The following is a 21724-nucleotide window of genomic DNA, read 5'->3' on the forward strand; positions in this document are numbered from 1 at the left end:
TTCCACCAGCAAGAAAGACTCTCTTTATTGTGCTACTCGCTGGATTGCGATGGTCTGGAATCGACCTGTGGCATCTCTGAGGTCTGCCTATACTGGGAAAGCCGCATGGACAATGTGTAAACGAGTGCGATGGCTGTAGTCCAGTTGTTTATATGTCTTGTTGTTTATCTACAGTAGTCCTTCCTTAACCTCAGTCTCACTTGATGTGGTTTTAGTTACCTGTGGCCAACCTCGATTCGAAAATAGGAAATGGCAAACTCCAGAAATAAACAACTCATAAGTTTTCAATTTCGGGCCATTCTGTGTAGTGTGATGAAATCTTACGGGGCCCCAGGATGTGAATCATCCCTTTGCTCGGCGTCTCCACGCTGTGGACCCTCCCCACTTGGTAGTCACTTAGTAGCCATCCTGGTTACCATATCTCCTCTCCCGGGACCTCAGTGCCTGTGTACGTGTCACCCTCATTTTACTGAATAATGGCCCCAAAGCTCAGGAGCAGTGATGCCACAGAGAGGCTGTGAAGTGCTTCCTGTAAGTGCAAAGGTGAGTACAGCATAATAAGGTATTGTGAGAGAGAGACCACATTCACATAACTTTTATTACAGTGTTATAATTGTTCTATTTTATTATTATTATTGTTAATCTCTTGCTGCACCTAATTTATGAATTAAACTTTATCATTGGTATGCATGCAAAGGAAAAAACAGTATATATAGGTTTTGGTACTATTCATGGTTCAGACATCCCCTGGGGGGCTCTTGTAACACAAACCTCATAGATAAAGGGGGACTACTGTATTATATTTACTAAATAATATATGAATCTATTCTCACTGTAAAGGGATTGAAGCAATACAAAGCTCGTCTTTTTTGTTTCCCTCATTCATTTGTCAGTCCCCTTCCTGGATAACGGCTGTTATCAATGGGTGTGTCTCCTAGAACTTTCCAGAACTTTCTCCTTGCATTTTTGTGCATCTCTATCTACTAGAAAGATATTGTTTTATAACATTGAAAAATTATTGTTCTTAAACTTGCTTTCCCCCCGCCCCCACATAATAATATGTCTTGGGATATTTCCCTCAGCAGCAAATACAGTTCTAGCTCATTTTAGTTGTTGCATAGCATTATAAAACATGAAAGTACCATAGCGCATTGAACCTTTTCCTGATAGAGGTTGACCTATTTGAAATCACCGACGTTAAACTATTTCTGTCCCATAAAATGGAATTTTCATGTGGTTCAACTTAATCGTTTGTGTCCAATTTTTTGCGTTTACAAGCATCACTGCCACAGCATCTTGCAGTGGGTGATCCTGTGTTTCCCTGGGTCGGATTCTGAGATGTTGAATGGTTGGGACCCTGGGGATGTCTATTTGGAAGGAGTCTTTGGTTAAACCACAGACACCAATTGTGGCAAGCTTCAGCAAGCAGCAGAGTTTCTCAGTGAGCTATGGGGCAGCTCCCAGGTTAGAGAAGACGGTCAGAGATGTGCTACGCTCTGAACCAGTCAGGCCCAGACAGTGTCCACGGTGGTGGCCATTCAACAGCCTCTCAGGGGACCACCGTCTGATGAATAAAAGCTGAGCTTTGCTTGGGCTTTGACTTACTCCACACTAGTCCTGGGAGAGGGGTGACATCATGTCACAGTGAAGGGGGAGGGTAGAGCGGGAACAGTGTCCAGCGACCCTGTCACCTTCTGTAAAGAGAGGACAAAAAAGGGAAAAAAACGTAGTATAAAGATCACAGAGGAAGAATAAGAGTGCAGAACCCCTAAGAAAGTTGAGTAAATTCGCCAGGTACCAGAGCAAAGTACAAAAATCAACAATATTTTTCCACATCAGCAGCCATCAATTGGAAAATATAATTAAAAATAAAACACCAAGGAAACTACCTAGGAATTGTCTATGTAATGTGTTTTAAGAGTACCAAGGAAAAATACAAAATTGTCAGTAAGGACACCAAAGAAGATTGACGTTGTGTGATAGCCAATGATGGCTTCATACAAAAATTATGTCAATGTCCCATCATATGATTTATAAATTTGAAGCAATATCGATCAGTATTCTAGTTCGATGCTTTGAGGAGCTCAACAAACTTTTTCCAAAATGTTCTGAAATTTCTGCAAATTTTCTGAAATTTGTATGAATGATTAATGGTCCACAACTAACTAGCTCAACTTTGAAGAAGAAAAAAAGGACTAAAGGCAGAATACTCAATATATTATACATCCATAATAATGAAAACCATATGGTTCTGGTTTTAGAGCCACGACTGACTTCATGGGCTTGTGACCTTTGTAGTCAGATAGGGGCCCACACTTGGAAGAGCCCCAGGTTTGCTTTAAGTGTGATTTGCTGTCACCATCTTGAAATCATTAATAATTTTTAAATAAGAGAGCCTGTATTTTCATTTTGCATGAGCCCTGCAAGTTATGTAGCCAGTCTTGACTAGAACAAAGATTGTTCAAAGACTAGATCAAAAATCGCAGGCTCAGAAGAATGGATTTCTGTCCAGTGGAGGACACCATCGATAAAGAACTGACAGATAACAAAGGGTAAATATTTCAATGACTCAGGTAGACAAGGACCAATATACAGTAGAATAAGGAGCTCTTGCAAATCAGAAAAAGAAAACCCGTTAAAAAAATGGGCCAAAGATACAAACAGGTACTTTACAGAAAACTTTAAATGGCTGACTGAAAAAAATATACTGGCTTATATGTAATTAGAGAAACAAACATTAAAACAACAATTGGGTATCATTTTGTATCTATTAACTACCAAACATGAGATAGCGTGACAATGCAAAGAAGAGATAGGACGCGGCATCCCTGGGGAGCACAGGTGGGGGCAGTCCCTCTGGAATGCAGTCTGGTGGGATTTACGTGGTATTTTGTACCTTATGATCCTGCAGTCCCACTCACAGGACTATATACGTAGTTAAATCCTCATGTAGGTCTATACGGGGACGCGTATGAGGAGTTCGTCTCCGTGAGTTTCTCTGGGTTGGAGGCCATCTATGTGTTCATCACCTGGGGGGAATGGCTAAGTCTAAGATGGTGATGAATGATTATACCGCAGTCTGAAGCTCTGACTAGATAAGCACCGTAACACCAGAAACAGTACGAAGGTAGCAGTGAGGGACATATGTAGAAGCAGGAGATCAGAGGCACAAAGTCATTTATATAAATTAAAAATACAGTTACACAACACAAGAACGCTGACAAATGAGAGGATACACATCAAACATGTAGGGGAGGAGGGACTTTGGGGGAGGCAAAGAGCGAGGGAGAGATGGAGCAAGATGAAAGAAAATGAATTATTTGAAATGAAGGAAAGAAGGACATACACAAGCACAAACCAACCGAAAGCTTTGCAGGACCAAGTGCTGAGAATGCCGTTAACTGTGCAACTTGATTACTGCGCCCTTCTCCTCCTAAGATAAAAAAAAATACGAAAAAATTTAACTCTCTCCAAAATGAGATTCCACAAGGTTGGATAAAAGAATTTTAAAGACACAAGTGTTTTCTCTTGGCTGTATGAAGGGGGTGGGGGATTGGAGAAAAACTACCAAGGGTTAACTCCTCAGAAGCATTTATTATTTCAAAGAATTCAAACAATTCATCTTTTTCAGGAACAGACCATGTAACCAACACGAGAGCATACGTCATTGTCCTACCTCAATGATGAGAGGGACTGCAGAGGCAAAATGTAGGCTCATGGTGGCATCTGAATATATCTGTCTCCTTTTTTCAGTCATTTAAGTCTGATAGGTGTAAGTGATGGAAATAAGTGCCTATAAATTCATTGGAAAGTGACACACGTAAGCTAACTTTGCCCACTTCATTTGCTTTGACATTCAGTGTACGACTCTGTCGGGAAACTTGGGAGCAATATTCTCCATGGAAACGTGGACAGGCTGGGATCTTACAGTGAGTGCCTCTCTACCCACATTCCCTCGGGGAACTTCCAAGGGCAGTACTGCAAGATTCACATCCTGCAGGTGAGTGCGGGATCTGCGCACATGCTTTATAAGGACAAGTGAACGTCCTGATGTGGAACCATTGCAACTCCACCAATTGCTGTTCTTAAATTAAAAAAGAAAACTATTATGATGTTTTGCAAAGGTTTAAAACTAAATTTTAAACAAATGGCAGAAAGTTGCTTGCATGTTCTGAGGCTGGGATGTTACCGGAGACAGTTGTCCACAAAACACACAGGCCTTCCGAGGTTCCTCCTGCCATGTTATATGGGGAAAGACAGCTGTACGACCTTAGTGGGGAATCCAAGGTCAAATCCCAGCCGGTGTTCCTGGGCATTAACTCCTGACTCACTATCAATTTTTGGAATACCAACCAAAGGGAGGGTGGACTTCCCATTACCTATAATCCTTTTCCAGAAACAGAGCTCCAAAATGAATTTGAGGTTATCTTAGCAGATAGGCTGGGACTTTTACGAATACATCACAGAATCAATTGACTGAGGTCCCAGGGCTCAGTATCTTCAAAGCATGTTAATTCTTTTATCGCCATGGTAGTTTGGGTGGGGGGCGCGGGTAGGGGTGGTGAGCTAGGAACAGCACAGCCTGCTATTAAATATAAAGATAAGACTTTATGCATTTCACACAACACTAAAAGAAAACACATCACTGGTTGGGTAATAACAATAGCATAAAATAACAATAAGAAATCCAAGCTCTCTGATAGTAATGCCATAAACGGGTCTTCTAATGGTTCACCACTGGAGATAGGAAGATTATCACCCAGCTCCTTTCGTCCAGCTGAGAGTTATGATGATGATTGCTTGAGGGTTGATTCAGTGCGTACAAATGTCATATCCTGTTTTCAAAGCAGATTAACGGTTTTGATATCAGAGCAAAAGGTCAGGCCTACACAGTCGTGGAAGTTGTATGTTTAGAAACATCCTGGGAATTTTTATTTATAATTTGATCTTGGCTTTATTGGGACAGGCATTGTTGTTATTGGCTGATTTATTAATAAAATCTTTGCTTGATACATCGTGTCCTGCTATGAAGAAATGACAAGTTGGCAATTTTGTTGAAAATTGTAGCAGCGTTAAGTCTTACTACTGGAGAGAGAGACACTTGGGCAGACTATGTAGCTGATTATGTAAAAATAATCAGTGTGGGTGGCTGCTTTTTAAATAATCAGCTACATTAAGCCTTGGAACATATTTTTATTTAAATCTGGGTGCATCTGACACTCTGTGAATTCACTTGAACTACTCTGTTATGGAAAAGCCATCTCCAAAGAATTCAGCCAACTTTTCTTTTTTTAATACCTTTCTCGTCCCTTTCTGATGTGCTTACTTCACGGGCAGCAGCAGGCTTACTTAGAAATGATCATGCACATATTCCATGGACACTGACATCTGGAATGTTGTGGCATTGTTTCCCAGGATGGCGCTGACTACAGTGTGGGCGTGTGCGTCCCCAATTCTTGTGCTGAAGAGGATGTGACTGTCATGTCTCAGCTGGGTAAGTCCATAACAAAACCCAGTGAATGTTGTCTCGGCATAAATTTTTTTTTTAAAATTAAAGTTTATTGGGGTGACAATGGTTAGTAAAGTTACATAGATTTCAGGTGTACAATTCTGTAATACATCATCTGCATATCACATTGTGTGCTCACCACCCAGAGTCACTTCTCTTTCCATCACCATATATTGGATCGTCTTGGCATAAAATTTGAAAAATCCCACTTCCCTGGAGCCAAGAAAGGCCATTCTCTCAGGATTGGTAAATCCTGATAAAACCAATAACTGAGGTGAATGGAGTCGGGGGAAACTAATGGAGTTTGGGGGGGATGTGGCAGTTTGGGTTTTCCTTGCAATTTATGCAGTTCTAACACTAACTACCTGGAGGTTGTGCTGACCTCACAGATGAAGGGCTCAGTCCCACAAGACTGTCCCCTACTTCAGACGCCAGTCAGAAATAGTGGGTCCCAAGGTTACCCACAGTTCTGTCTGATTTGGTTACAAATCAGGGGTTCGTTCCCAGGGCGCCCTTCTCAGGTTCGATAATTTGCTATAACAGGACAGAACTCAGGGAAACACTTTACTCACTATTAATGGCTTATTATAAAGAACAAAACTCAGTAACAACCAAATGGAAGGGCAAAGTGTGTGGAAAGGGACACAGAGAATTCATGTCCTATTATGTAGGCATAGTTGATTAAATCACTGGCGATTGGTGATCATTCAGTCCCCAACCGGCTTCTCTCCCCACAGGTCAGGGATGGGGCTGAAACTTCCAACCCTTCAATGACATGGCTGGTCCTTCTGGCAACCAGCCCCCAACCTCCTAGAGTGACCTTATTAGCATAACGTCAAGTATGATGAAAGGGGCTCATTATGAATAACAACAGAAGCTCTTCCCACCCCCAGCGCTCAGAAAATTCCAAGGGTTTTAGGACCGCTGTACCAGGAACTGGGGATGAAGACCAAATATATATATATTTCTTATCGTATCACACTATCACACACATTATTAAGCGTCCTCTTTTAAATATTGATATTGCAATTAGTTTTCAATAACCGCAAGCTGTCCTCCGAATTTCTGATTATCCCTACAGCTTCCCATATGTGATCCATGTATCTAGCCAAACATATTATGTGCTGTTAAAAAGAAAACCGATTGTTATAAATCAAATTCCAATTTCAATTCTTGTTGGATAAGTCACAATTATCCTAGCAACAAAAATAAATTTGCAGAGTTCTTATTAAATTAGCATTTCAAGTGAATAAATGACTCCCTAAGTCTGAGTTAATGCTCATTATTATTTAAGAGTTTTCTCAGTTTAGCCTAGTTTTACGTAAGGCTAAGCTTGTTAGTCAGAGTTGACGTTAGAATAAAATGGAAGGTCAGAAACTACTATCAATACAAAGATATATTTTTTATTTATTTTTCAATTACAATTGACATATAATATTATATTAGTTTCAGGTGTATAACATAGTGATTAGACCTTTATATATTAGGTTGATGGAAAAGTAATTGCGATCACTCCATAAGCCTAGTTAGTATCCATCTGACGCCATACATTGTTATTACAATATTATTGACTATAGTCCACTATGCTATACTTTACCTCTCCATGACTATTTTAATAACTGGAAATTTGTACTTCTTAATCCCTTTCCCTTTTTCACCACACATTCCCCCCAACTCCCCTCCCATAGGCAACTACCAATTTGTTCTCTTTTGCAAAGACATGTTGATGATTCTCTGAGGAACTGGAAAAAGGAAGGGCCCTGGGTAGGGTAAGCAGAGCTGACTTGGTAGATATATTTGTGGAATTTAGTCATCACTGCCACGGCATTTCTCTAGCATCTGCACAGAGGCAGCAGATAGAAATGGGAGCGTCTTTGCCCAGGGGTGAAAAAGGTCCCCATCTGGAAAGGATTTGTCAGCTATTCCTTAAAAGCTTTTTGATGGAGTTGTCAATATTTCCTCTAGAGACATGGGGGCAACCAGATCTGCAATCACAGGAGGAAGATGATTTGACTCATCTAGAGCAGGGGGGCAGGGAGCCAGCACGTGGGCACTGCAGCAGCGAAGCCAAGAAGAAGTGAGCCCAGGGTTGCAGAGAGAGAGAGGAAAAGATTCTGGGCGGGCAGAACATATTGCCAAAAGCTGCACGGTGTAGGTGCCATAGGGTGTTACAAAAATGTCAACCAACAGACTTGAGAATGAAAATACATTAGCACCAGAGTGTTGCGATTCTAGATAAAATTTGGGTGTGATGTTTACAAACCCAGTTATAGGCCCGAACAATTCATATCTGCATATTCCAGTGTCACTTACTGTGTTCCATTTCCTAGTGATTGTCGGGGAGGAAAAAATGTTCCTTTTACCCTTCTAGGTTCTTTGGCTGATCGAATAATTAAATTGACCGAAGACAGATTAACAGGAGAAAAAGCAAATTTTTAATTTTGTACATATCCTTGCCCCATAAAAATGTGAAACTCAAGGGCAAGTCAGGCAGTTGAGGTTTATATGCCATCCTGAAGTAAAGAATGAGATAGGGGTCTGGGGCTTCAAAGGAGAGGAGAATAATTCAGAGGGCACTAAGAAGAGCAGGTATTGCCACTTCGATGTTTGCCTTGTCATACAGGTAGGTCATTCAGATAAAAGTTATCTCTGGTAATAGCTCTTTTTCTGAGCAAGGCTCCCATCTCATTTCTTTGGGCAGTTTGGGGTGACGTGTTCTCCTCCCCTTCAGGATCCTGTAACAAAGTACGATAACCTGGGTGGTTAAAGATGCATCACTCTAATCTCTCTACCTCTGTCATTATGTGGTGTTCTGTTCTGTGTGTCTCTCTGTATCCAAATTTCCCACGTTGCGTAAGGACAAAAATCATACTGGATTTAGGGTCCACTCTAACCTAGTATGACCTCCGCTTAAGTTGATTATATCTGCAAAGACCCTGTTTCCAACCAAATAAGTTCACATTCATAGTTCTGGGGGTTAAGGTTTGAACCTTTTGGAGGGGACACAGTTCAACACAGAAAACTACCTAATACCTAGTTTCCTAGTTTGGCTAGATTATCTGAGGTCCCTTGAACACAACAGGAAGGAAGGTGAAAGGGTAGTGACTTAGTCCAAGTTTCTGGACTTAGAACATGCTTGATAAACATTAGACAAATCTGACTGAAGTTTAATCGTGAGGCAAAGGACCTTCTCTGGTCACAGGGACAGCCAGATCTGAAAAAGAAGGGGCTTGGTTTAAGGGTCTATTAACATCGAGTTAGCAAACTTTATGTAGACTCAACTTTGAAGGGCTGCGTGTTTCCGTTCTTAGGGACCCTCTCAGTCTGTCTCCTGTCCTGATGGAAATTTTAGAACATCACAGGGTGATTACAGTGGCTCCATTTGCAGTGGCCCAAAGCACTGGGTACTGAGCTGCGTACAATCAATGTTTCACAGTCCCTTACAATATGCTGTAAACTGCCCTCTTTCCTATGCTCTCTCTATTAGGCTAATTTCATCTTGCTTTGGGGATTAGAATTAGAATGATGAGGTCCCCATTGTAGAACAATGGTGTTAGAACTTCACCGGTTGACTTCTTTCCCCACGACAATCTCTCTTGGCTTCCCTGTGTGCTGATTGAGAAAGTGGAGCTATTCTAATAATAACTCCTTGAATCACCCACTTAATGGAAGTGCCTTTGCATTAAGGACGCAACAGGAATCCAAAACATTTCACAGGATACCATTTTCTGTTCTCCGTTTAATTCAGACAACATTTTTATATCTGGCCCTTGTGTGAGACATCACGTGTGTGCACCGGGGACCGTCAACACAGTTGGGAGTTCCTCATTTTGGGAAACCCAGAATTCAGAGAGTAAGAAAAGTGTGTGTGCCCAAAGCTGTTGGGAAACCCTCAGGAAATAAATGCTCAGTCTCACACTGAGTGCTGGGGGCGGGCAGACATGTAGAAGAGCTTTGGGGTGCAGGGGAAAGAGAAACGCACTGGAGAGGTTGAAAGGTGGAGTTTGTAACAAGAACTTGAGTTGGCCTGTGTGAGTGAAGAGGTGGGAGGGACATGATGAGGTGGGAGACAGACCAAACAAAAGCTTCAAATAAAAGTTTCATCCTTTCCTGTGTAGACCCGGAATCTGGCACAGTGTAGACACTGAAGGGTGACTGAATGTGCGTGGGCCGCCAGTGGGTTTTATTTCCCATGGCAGGATTCAGAGCCAGGCCTGAGTGCTTTTCCTCGGTGCTGCTGGGACCTGAGCACACTGACTTGGGTCAGCAGGTGGCCAAGTCCAGCAAACCCAACCGTCCACGGGGAGCCTCGTTCCTAAGAGTCTTGGCCTGGTTCCCAGTCCAATAGCTGCCTCACTGAGCACAGCGATTTGGTGGGCCCCCGTGTTTATTTTCCAGGGCTGCCTTAATGAAATCCCGCAGCCTGCGGAGCTCAAACAAAAGAAACGTTATTTCTCACATCTTTGGAGACCCAAGATGAAGATGCTGACAGGGTTGGTCTGTCATGAGGCCTCTGCCCTTGGCTCACAGATGGCGCCTTCTTACTGTGTCTTTACATGGTCCTTCCTCCCTGTGCTCACACGTCTGGTTCCAAATTTCCTCTTTGCAGAAGGATGCCAGTTGGCTTGCATTAGGGCACACTTCAGGGGCCTCATTTTAACTTAATCACTGGTCTCAAGGCTCTACCTCCACATACAGCCACACTCTGAAGTACTGGTGGGGGTCTCAGGGCTTTAACAGGTGAATTTTGGGGGGACCAAATTCCATCCATACCAGTCTCTTTTCAAAGTCCCTTTGAATTTGATTTTGGGACCTGTAGGGCTCAATTCTCTTCTCATTTTCTTCTCCTCCTGACCTTACCCTGAGAATCTCCAGAGTCTTGTGATCCACATGAGAGGAGGGTGGATGCTTTGGAGGAAGGGGAAGAGATGTCTGCAGTGTGGCTCTCACACCTGGGCAAGACGGGTCCTGTCCTGGGCGCCCAACCTTAGGGACCCCGCCCCCGGCTTTCCTCTGGGTGTCCTCCCCATCAGGGGGCGCCTGTAGGGCCAAGAGGACATGCCCACCTGGAGCCTGCCCCTTCCCTTCCAGTTCACATTCTGGGTGTCTAGGACCCCAGACTTGCCTGCCCAGCTGGCGCCCAGCCCCCTCTAGGGAGTGACTGCAGGGTTGGGGGTGAAGGGGTGGAGCATAGGTTGTCCACATTCCTGCGCGGAAGGGCTTGGTGCTGCAAGAACAGAGCGTGCGAAGAGAGACGAGGTGGGCCGGGAGCTGGGGTGTTGGGGCTGAGATTCTGTGGACGAGCCAAGTATTCCTGCCCCGGGGGAAATGTGAAGAATGGGCCTTAGTGTCTGAAGGCCAAGGCGGCTGCTGCCTTCAGTGGAATCAGGTTCACCCTTTCTCGGACCTCCCCAGCTCGCCCGCTCTCACTCTTTCTCTCTCTTTCTCTCTCTCTTTCTCTCTCTCCCAGCGTTGTTCTGGCTTCTTGGCTGGGCTGGAGCTGCTTAGAGGTGTAACAGTCACGGCCACACTCCAGAGTGTGTGCGGTGATGGAGCAGGGCAGAGGCAGGAACGGCACTTTGTGAGGGTCCAGCCCGGACCATCCGTGGGGTAGGAGGCAGTGTTAACCTGTGGCCAGAGGAGTCGTCGCCATCCAGGTTGCCCGCCCAGCAGCGAGGACCTGGCCTCCTGTGTCCTTTGGGGTCTGGACACCGTTGCTCAGCACTTCAGGGCTCATCCTCAGGCAGACTGCTGACTATGCCGGAGGAGATTCCGGGGACAACGGACGTGAGGCCAGCTCTGCAACTTGCTTTGATCGGCTCTGGGGCCTGTGAGGCCGCTTCTCTATGATTTAGATGTAGAAATACCATCATTGGAGATGATGGGAGCTCATTTTTCTGGGGCTGCGGTTAAGCCTGTGCTTTGTGGGAAGTGAGGGTTCGGATCTAACAAAAAGTACATTTTAAAAAACAATGGAAGTTGAAGGAAATGTAATCAGAAGCCCAGAGGTATATCTATTCTTTTTATTCCTAATTCTGTTGTCTTCTACATTTTGTTGCATTGTAGGCCCTAAATTCAATCTAAAAAAAATGTGTAGGTAAGCTACAGAGTTTTCACATCTTGGTTTTTGATTCTCTGTGTCCTCGAGATGTGCTGTGCAGTTAAAGATGACAAAGGAAGGTTCTGGCTGCTGTGGCCTCGCACGTTGTCTGCAGGAGGTTCCCACAGGGACAGAGCTTTGCTCCATTGGCCCAGGAAGTTGATTTTCTCAGTTTATCCAGAGTCATCAGGCTGGGGGCCTGATTCACATGCCCAGACGCTCTAAATGAGTGGTTGATTAACAAGATAAAATGCCAGCTGATTCCTTAAAAGTTAGAAATAGAACTTCCAAGGGGAACAGCCATGTCTGCTGGTCAGTACACTTCTTTTTCAGTGGAAGAGTTTATTTGGGAAATTCAGATACTACCAGGAAGTAGCTTGGGGAGCGTCAGTTCAGAGCAAGTGGAACTGGAGAATGAGGAATTCTGCTGCCATGTCCCCTGTGGGGACCCCTTGGATGGAGCGACCTCACTCTCGGCCAGTGCTGAGGACACACGGACAACTCTTTGTCCTTGTCCTTACCCTTAATCACGTTTTGTTGATCTTCTAGTGGCCTATTTGGACATTTCAGAAACCCTTTGGTCACACTCATGGGAGCAGTGGGTGTTGGAGGTGGAATGGACATTAGAATACATTGTGTCCAGACCACCCTTTCTTATTATGCAGATGAGGAAATGAGACCCAGCGAGGTGAAGTGACTTGCCCAGGGTCACACAGCAAGCTGGCTCAAGCCCAAGCCTCCTGAATGTAAGTCTAGGCAATGTGGTGTGGTGAGATGAGGTAGGATGAGGAAATAAGAAGACCACATCCTTCAAGTTCATACCCTTCACCCCGACCCCCGGTCTGAGTTCTGGCCCTGCCACTTAGCAGCAATAATAATAAAGACAAAAGATAACCAACATTTATTGAGCTCTTACTACATGCCAGGCACTTTCTAAATGTGTTATACTCATTGCTTCATTTAGTTCTCACAACAACCCTAGGAGGTAGGTACTATTCTCTCCATTTACCAAGGCGGAAACTGAGGCACGGAGTGAAGCAGTAACTTGCCCATGGTCATATAGTAAGGGGTGGATGCAGGGTCCCAAACTGCAGAACCTTTATTCTTAACCGCTATGCTTCAGTTCATGATCTTATCCAAGGAGAATTTTTCTTGTCTGTAAAATAAGGTGACTAATAGCTACTCGCACAGTTGTTGATGGATTGATTAGAAATAAGGACCAAAATGTGTTTCTCAAGTATACGGTGATGGAAGGAGAACTGACTCTGGATGGTGAACACATAATGTAATTTATAGATGATGTGATACAGAATTGCACACCTGAAATCTATGTAATTTTACTAACAATTGTCACCCCAATAAATTTAATAAAAAAAATAATAATAATTAAAAAAAAATGTGTTTCATATCTAGTGGGCACTTAATAAACAGCAGTGTATTTTGTTACTTATAATTGGCATTGCTATTTTGTCAAACCGTGCGGTGGCCCCCTACTTTGCAGAGGATTTGGAAGTCCCCTGGTCCTGTGGTCCTCAAAGTATGCACTCTGATTAGCAGTACAAACACCTGGGAACTTGTTAGAAAGGCAGGTTCTCGGGTCCCATCCTGGACCTACGGGATCAGAAGCTTGCAGGGAGGAGAGGCAGGAAGAATCCATTCACCAGGCCTTCCAGGTAATTCTGAGATGGGTTATAATCTGAGACCACCACCCTCGTCTTACCACTAATATCCTTATAAACTCTTTCTTGCGGTGGCTGATTAGCTGTGTCTTACGTTGTTTCAGACAGCACCTTTCCCTAGCTCGTGGGCTTTCATCATATTGTTCCAGCCCATGTTTCTTTTGTCTCTCTGTGGGGACCTGTTCGCAAATAGATCTGAGCTGGCAATGTTGCCTTTTTAGGACTGTCATTCCCAGTGCTGTGTGTTGGGAAAGGAAGCGAGAGTCTGGGAAGGGTGAGAGTTCAGGAGACCCGTGGTCCACCTCCAGCTGTGCTAAAAGTTTCTAGTTCCGTGAGTTTCAGCATCTTCGTGCCCTATTTTCCCCATAAAATCAGATATATTAAAACCCAGCTGCCCTTTTTGATGTCAAAGTTGTGTTTTGAAATAACAGATATGAAAGCTCTTGGAAAAGTATAAAGTATTTATTGCCAAGTAAAGTATTATTAATACAATCCTTTTTTTTTTGTTTGTTTCTTGGTAGATATTTTAAGATTCAGAGATGCTTCATTTTTGGCTCCTCCTCTTTCTCTCTTTACAATGAATTCTTCCTCTTCGTCTGGTGGGAGTGTGGCCACCTGTGCTACTGGAAGGTTCCACGTCGACACGTTTGTTGCCGTGTGTCTGTGAGTACTGGCGTCTCCGTACTGGTTGGCATATATGTCAAGTCTGTTTTATCAACTTCTACTCACCAACTACACTTAGCCATTTAACTTTTAGTCAGTGAATGATGTCTGGCCCGTGCTGCCTGTGTGCAGAGAGATCACCGTTTCCCTTAAACAAGAAAATTCGCAGGTGTTCAAGAGGGAGGTTGGCCACACCCAGACATAACTGGGTTTCAGGGTCACTGAGAGATGTATCCTGTCCCGAAATATTCCTCTTCCTGTCATGTGCCCACTGAAGGTTAATTTCTCTTATTCGAGGCGTTGCTTCTCCCACAAACACCTCAGCAGCAGACTTGCCTGTTACTTCTTGTTTGCAGCTTGCATTGTTCCTTAGGAAAAACTAATAGAAGTGCTGGTCCTGAGTGCAAATCCTTTGATAAAGTGCTTTCCTGAAAAACCTCATTTAAACTGCCCCAGTAGGAGACGTCCACATCTGTTTTGTCACCCTGTTACCAACATCCAAAGCTACCTTTATAAAAACCAGTACCAATTTGATAGACATATAAATTGGTTTAATTCACATTTTTAAAAATTGGTAATGCAGGTTTTTTTTTTTCTGTTCGTTTATCTGCTATGCATACTCTTCACTCCCCTTTCCATGTGTGTATTTGTTGGGTTCTTAAGGATTTTTAAAGTTCATTATATAGAAAAAGGACGTGAATCCTTACCCATATCAGCTGCAAGTATCTTCCTGAGTGTTTTGCTTTCTTTTTTGTTTCTTTCTTTATGATTACTGTTTTACAATTATAATGAGTTCAGTGAAATCCATGAATCTTTTACTTTGTAATTTCTTTCAGTTGTGTATTCTCAGAAAGGTACTTCCAACGCTTAAAAGGGTTAACGATTTACCTATATTCTAGTAGGAGTTCAGTGGTTTTGTTTCTGTGAGACTGTGTCCTCTGTGTCTGACTGAGGGTTTGGTGTGCAGGACCTTGGCCACACCTGTGTGTCTTTTCCCTGCAGCTTCCTCACCCTCCTCGGCCTCGTTCTTCCTCTGGCTGGAACTCTGTACGTGGCGGCCAGGGGGTGGGGGTCGGACCACAGGGCGTCCCCTGCACACGAGACACCTTCGGCTCTTTACGGGAGTCTGCCTTTGAGAGAGCTGGAGAGGAGTGAACAAAGCCACAGAATCCGATGGATGCGTTGCCTGGCCCATCTCTCATTGTCAGGAACCCCGGGCAGAGGAAAAAGTAGGCATTTTAATCAACTAAGACACTCATGAGAGGTGATTTTGATGAGTATGAAATTGGAAAATAATTCCTTCCATGCTGGAGTCTAGTGAATGCCCAGTGGCTTCGAAATGCCAGCGTGGAGGCTGGGTCTCTGCTCTTCACAATTTAGTCTTTGTTTACCATCAGTGTGTTAAGGCGAGGTCACTAAAAACGCTGCTGTGTTTCTTGGGTACAATCATCCAGTGTGTTTTTGTGCTACTCAAAGACTAGGTCACAGCAGAGCTTGGGTTTTACTATAGGAACCCTCTAAAGAACCATTCCATCACAATGTCTATTTTCAGTGTCTCAGCTACACAGATGCCGCATAGAAACTTCCTGGCGTCGCTAAGGTAGATGATTTGTAGAAACCAAAGCAGGGCAATGAATATGCAACATAGCTGATGAGAACATGGCAGCGTGTATCTGAGCCAGAAAAAGATGACCTGGCAGAGTGCAGTGAGAGGCTGGGTGGCGGTGAGTCACGCTGTGTTATGCTTTCGTTAAAAATCAACAGTATTACCTTCATTTCCACTTACCCATATGGCAAGGCAAAGAGAACGTGCGCGCACACACACTCCCTAAAACAAGAATAGCCTTGTCATGCAAATATCTTTAGAACATATGAAAGAATTTTTGGGAGAGTCCCTTTAGGTCCTTCCTTTACTCCAACTAGGGGGATAAAAATAAGACAAAATTTCAACGCAAGAAGAGTATGAGTATGTGACAAAGGGGCTTTAGGGAATCCATCCAGTGTGGAAGGCATAGTAACGCTTTTATCAGATTCTGTTTGTATCTTCGGGCAAAAACAGTAACAGCAGCAACACCAACAAAAACCCCAAACAACAAAAAATATGTGCGTATCAAGATGATATAACAGAAGAGCTGAAGGCTTAGAGGTCCCGTGCAGTGTCCTTCCTGGATTAGAAGCTGGTTTCGTTCCCTTTCACCCACCACGATGGGAAGGGTTCATGGTCAGGCTTCCATGGTCAGTCCCTGCTGCCCTGTAATTTCTACCCGTGGGCCCTGCTTTTACCCTCTGGGGCCTCAGAAAATAAATCTACTTGCTCTCTTGTTTCTATTGCAGCCCCATCAGATTTTGAGGACAATTATGATGGCCTCCCCCAAATCTCAGAACCCCTCAATTGTTTCTCACATGATGAGGTTCAAGAATTCTCCCTCTCTGCTCCCTGGCTGCCCTGTAGAAGGTTCTGTGGTGCGCGAGGCAGAAAGAACACAAGCTTAGCAATCCCCAATCACACCTGCCTTGGTTTCTAACTCTGCTCTTCATCAGGTTTTGACCTTTGGGTACCTCAGTTTCCACAGGTGTAAAATGGGGGCATACGCTGGGTTTTGTGGAAGGAATTAAATGAGATAATGTACTTACCTCCTCCTAATTTGTTGTTCTTTTCCTCATTCTCTTCAGTTAAGCCAGGAGATGGGGGAAGAGTAGGGGCCATGACCTCTTGCTACACTGACCACACTGAGGTCCGCTGGGTTCCAGGGGGCTGCTTCTAATTGCCAGGTGGAGGGTGAGCCTACAGTTAACAAAATCCACCATTGCTGATCACCAGTAGGAGGCTGACCCACAGGGCCCTGCATTTTAAGGCCAAATCACAAGATGTAGTGCAGACACACCTGGTGTGGTGTCAAGACTCGGCCACTGAATCTTTAGGTTCTTTACCCAAAATGAAATGCTCTATGATCTAAGGTTATGTTAGCTTTTTCAGCAACTTACATTTAACCATGACCTCAAAATGGGGGGTTTCCTTGTTCTGTGGCTGTAGCAATTTTTTTCGTATACCACCAGAGGAAAATAACACATTTCTGAATGTCTAGAACTAAAACTCAAGGTGGAGAGACCCCCTCTGTTCAGCATTTTCTTCTTTCCACTTTTACACTCACCAGCAAGTCGAGTCAACCTAAGACCACGAAGTCTTCCAGCGGTTTAGAGCCAGGTTGGGTATTCTGGAAAGTCCTGGTTCTTTATCCTCCAAATAATCACTGCCTTTGCTGAGAGTGGTTTCCTGTAACAGGAGCCTGTCCTTTACTATTTAGATGAAAAAAATGTGAGCGAATGTTTGAGGATGTTGCCGTGAAGTAAATAGCGATGGATTTCAGCCCCTGGAGGTCAGGGCTCTTGCTCTGGGGTCCATTGCTTACGTGATAATAACGCAGAGAGTCCAAAGTCACCGCAAGGGTGTTTAAAGTTCTGTCACGGCCAGCGGGTCTCAAACTCTGGTGAGTATCAGCATCTCCTGCAGGGTTTGTCACCCCCAAAGGTTCTGACTGAGTAAGTCTGGGGTAGGGCCTGGGACTGTCTGTTTCTAAAAAGGTCCCAGGTGATGCTGAAACTGCTGGTCCAGGGACCCCCACTTTGAGAACCACTGACCCCGTGCATCATTTCATCCATTCCTCCCCGCGTTCCTGTGCTTTATAATACTTAACATTTACACATGAGTGAGATGGTGAAATGGTGCTCAGAGAGACTGCCTTTCCTTTACACCAGTTCTTTTCAGAAGATTTTATAAGCTGCTGCTAGTTAAGTTGCCTCACAAGTGGAATTTAGACAGGAAAAATGAATAACGATAGCAAAATGTATTCAGGATGTACTTGCCAATTTGCATTGGGCTAGAGGTTTGACAAACATTGTCGAATCCTCCCAAGAACGCTGACAAAAAAGTGTGCTGAATTTGAAAGTGAGGCAACAGGCTCAGGGAGGGGAAGAACCTTGGTGCAGCTCAGCGGGGCCCAGGCCCAGTGTCTCTCCATTGCAGCCTGTGGCTCCTCAGGGGGCTGTGGGGGGCCAGGTGATACGAGGAGGGGGACTGCTGACTGTGCTGTGGCCCTGCCAATTCTTGGTGAGTGGAAATGCCTCTACATGAGAGGCTGAGCTGCGTGCCTCCAGACAGACACACCGAGAAAGACTCCGGCGGAAAAGTCATCGTTACGACTGAAACCTCAAAATATTAGGTAATCACATTCTTCCATTTAAGAAATTGATTTAGATTTCCAGGGCTCGGTTATAAGCCAGCTCTTGCTTGTGAATGAGTTTTAATTCTGCAAGGACTTCTGGTGCCCACTGTTTAAGGCACAAAGCTATGTCCAGGAGAAAATATGAGTCTCTTCAAGGCAGTCTCTTGAGTTTGGAGGCTCTCGTTTCGCAATTCCAGCCCCTCAGTTGGCTCTCGGAATGAGTTAAATTAAGTTTTTTAAAAAAGGGAATAAATTAAGTATAAAGGATTACCCATTCTGAAAGCAAGAGGGCCTCAGATAGCGAGCATAACAGCTGTGACATTATCTCATTTGTTCTTCATGATAATCCTGTGCGTATGAGGTCTGCTTTGATTCCCATTTTGCAGGTGTGGAAACAGGCACAGAGAAGTTAATTCACTTGCCAGAGGTCACAGAGCTCATAAGGGGCAGCCAGACTCCGAGGCAGGAGTATCTAACTATAAGTCACACCATTAGCCACTGGGCCACCTGACCTTCTGTTCTCATACTGGTACCCTGACAGGTAGGGATGTTATTTGCGAGGGGTCCATTCTTGGGAGAGTACTAGGATGCCATTTCAAGTAACATGCTGGCTCCCTGTGGCTTCCTAACGCTGTGTGAGCTCTCTTCTCCTCCACCCTCTGTAACATGGGACTGTGGTCAAGCATTGGCATTTGGGCACCTGAGTGAGACAGTGTATTCTATAGGAGGCAGTGTGGGCACCAACCTCAAATTGAGTCTGTTAGGGAAAGTCAGGTTTCACGGGCAGGGAGACCAAGTCCAAAGGTCCACATCTAGGGCAAGAGGGGACGATGGGAAACTGAGTTGAGCAGTCCAGAGTCACAGCGAGGGAGCGTCCGGTGACAGCCAAGATCTCCAGTGCGTCCTGGCTCTTGTTTGTGGGGCAGCGTGGGGCTGGTCTGGCTTTCAGGGTGGGCACTAACACATTTGCTCTCGCCCAGGATTTCTTGGAGCCGCGGACCGTGCCCTGAAATGCTTTTCTTGGCAGAAGAATGTGCCGGCCATCTGGACGACCACGATGCCAGGAGGCACATGCTCTGCGCTGAATGGCGTCCGAGTCCTGAGTCTCCTCTGGATCATGTCTGGGCACACGAGTCAGATGACTGCATGGCTGTCTTTGGGTACCGAGAACTGATGAGCCTTTGTGAGCAGTCAAGGAAGAGGGGGTCATTTGGGCCATCGGATGGGAGGCTGCCGCGTTCCACCTGAGCAGCCTTCCTTCTGTTTTAGAGACATAGCCGTGAGCTCCCATCAGTGAGTTTCCCAGGCCAGTGTCCAGTGGCAGCTTTACCTCTTCTGAGGTATAAATCAGGTACCTGGTTACCAGGTAAATAGTGATGCCTGAGTGTTGTATTTTCATAGTCCGAAGAGCTGGGTTCCTCTCATGGGGATTCATGCAGCCAGAAACTAACATTATTTTTTTAGCTGCAAAACCAGGCAAGCAGACATAAATATTGTGCACTAGTATTCAATCAATGTTTCTTAGCTTTCTCCCAGTGGCTTATTCTGAAAAGAGAGATCACACGATTTTTTTCTGTTATACCCATGGACACTGCTTTTTATGTTGGTTACAGATAATGTGCTTGAATGGAAAACCAGAGTGCTGAAAAACCCACTGTACCTGTATTCTCGGAGCGGCCCATTCTATCTCGGGGTTGACACATTTTTCCTGATCAGGTAATATGGTGTTTTTTCCTGCTATTGTGCTTATGGCTGTTTGTTTGGGGATGTGTGTACGTTATGTGTTGCTGTTCTCACTTCAGTGAGAAAAACTGAATGGCGCCCCATTTCGCACCTGGCGTTGGCTCCTGTCCATCCCTGGTCAGCTGTTATCACAGCTCCCTCTCCTTGGCATTTTCAGTTTATTAAATGAGTTAAGATGGCTGTCTAAAAATGGGCCTTTTACAAAAAGTGAGTTTATTTCTCAAAATTGTTTATGCCAGTGATTCTTAAATTCTGGTCTATGTACTGATGTGAATCCATGATAAAGTTTCCAGTTCTCATTACAGTGAAATGTGAAAAAAAGAAAAGAAAACGGTGTGATGTTTCATAAAGCTATATTTATTTAAATAGACTACCCCGAGGTAAAATGTCCGAGTTGTTTGGTAAACATTAGGCCCTGTGTTACATACTTTACATCATCACCCCATTTAACCCTCGTGATGTCCCAATTCCATAGGGACTGTTGTCAAAATCCCCATTGTTTTCGTTGGGACGAAATTCACATAATATAAAATTAGCACTTAAAGTGAATAGTTCAGTGGCATTTAGTACATTCGCCATGTTGTGCAACCACCATTTCTATCTAGTTTCAAAACATTTTCATCCCCTCCAAAGGAAACCTCATTCCCGTTAAGAAGTTATTCCCCAGCCCTGCCTCCACCCAGTTCCTGGAAATCTGTGGATTTACAGTATCTATGGATTTACCTGTTCTGGATATTTAACATGAAAAGATTGTATAATATGTGGCCTTTTGTGCCCGCCTTTGTTCATTTAGCATGATGGTTTTGAGGTCCATCTATGTTGTAGCATGGCTCAGTGCTTCGTTCCTTTTTATGGCTGAGTGATATTCCATTGTGGGGCTAGACCATAAAAGCTCCATTTTGAAGAGGGGGACACTGAGATTGAGGGGCATGGAGCTGGTGAACCTGTGGTGCAAACCCCGGCGGTCTGACTCCGGAGTCCACGTCTTAGCCACGGGGTGGACCTGCCTTCCCCTCTTCTGGGTTAAATACGCCTTCCCTCACAGGGAGGTGGTGATGGTAGACGGCAGCTTCTTTCATCAGATGCGAAGCATTCATCCATCCAACCACGACTCATTGTCTGTTTGCCAGGCGTTATTCTAGGCCTTGAGGATACATCAGAGGATAAAACAAACAAGGATCCCATGGTGCTTCCGTGTGTGTGTGTGTGTGTGTGTGTGTGTACATGTGTGCACCCATGCATGTGAAACCGGCAATAAACAGATAAGTAAACAAGAAACAATCTGATAGTAATAAGTATCAAGAAAGAAATAGAAGGAGGAGAGAGAACATATACCTGTTTCGACTAGGTTGGAGAAGGCTTGTTTGATGTGTGGCTATTAGATGTGAGAACTGAATGATGGCAAGAAGAAGCCAGCCGGACATGGGAAAACCCCAGACAAGACAGTTTCAGGCAGAGGTAGCAACTAGTACAAAAGGGTTAAGGCGGGAGAGAGTGAGCCTCCATAAAGGAGCAGAAAGAGGCTGAAGCCTAGTGCAGGTGGGGGAGGGAGGGGGTGGGGAGATGAAGGCAGGAGAGGTCGTGGGGGTCAGTCATGGAGGACCTTGCAGCAAAGCTATGGGAAGTCACTAGATTGCTTTAATTTGGGAAGTGATATGATCCAACATTTTAAAACGATCGCTCTGGCTCCCGTGTTAATAATAGATTTAAGAAGGGCAGAGCCGGAAGCAGGGAGATCAGTCAGGGGACATTTGTTGTATTTCAGGTGAGAAATGATAAAGCTTGGACTGGGTGGTGGTGGCTGAAA

The 21724-nt window shown here is 44.5% G+C and overlaps 1 protein-coding gene across 1 annotated transcript in view; it reads left to right on the forward strand.

Annotated features, from left to right (window-relative positions):
* LOC117011989 (O-acyltransferase like protein) overlaps positions 1–21724 on the forward strand; it is a 54765-nt gene that overhangs the window by 9125 nt on the left and 23916 nt on the right. The window contains exons 3-8 of the mRNA XM_033087912.1: positions 3861–4000; positions 5416–5494; positions 13810–13951; positions 14954–15180; positions 19155–19334; positions 19788–19890. Of these exons, the coding sequence (XP_032943803.1) occupies positions 3861–4000; positions 5416–5494; positions 13810–13951; positions 14954–15180; positions 19155–19334; positions 19788–19890 (871 nt within the window). The remainder of the gene's footprint in view (positions 1–3860; positions 4001–5415; positions 5495–13809; positions 13952–14953; positions 15181–19154; positions 19335–19787; positions 19891–21724) is intronic.

This window comes from Rhinolophus ferrumequinum, chromosome 19 (assembly GCF_004115265.2).
Source record: "Rhinolophus ferrumequinum isolate MPI-CBG mRhiFer1 chromosome 19, mRhiFer1_v1.p, whole genome shotgun sequence".
In the NCBI taxonomy this organism is placed as follows: domain Eukaryota; kingdom Metazoa; phylum Chordata; class Mammalia; order Chiroptera; family Rhinolophidae; genus Rhinolophus; species Rhinolophus ferrumequinum.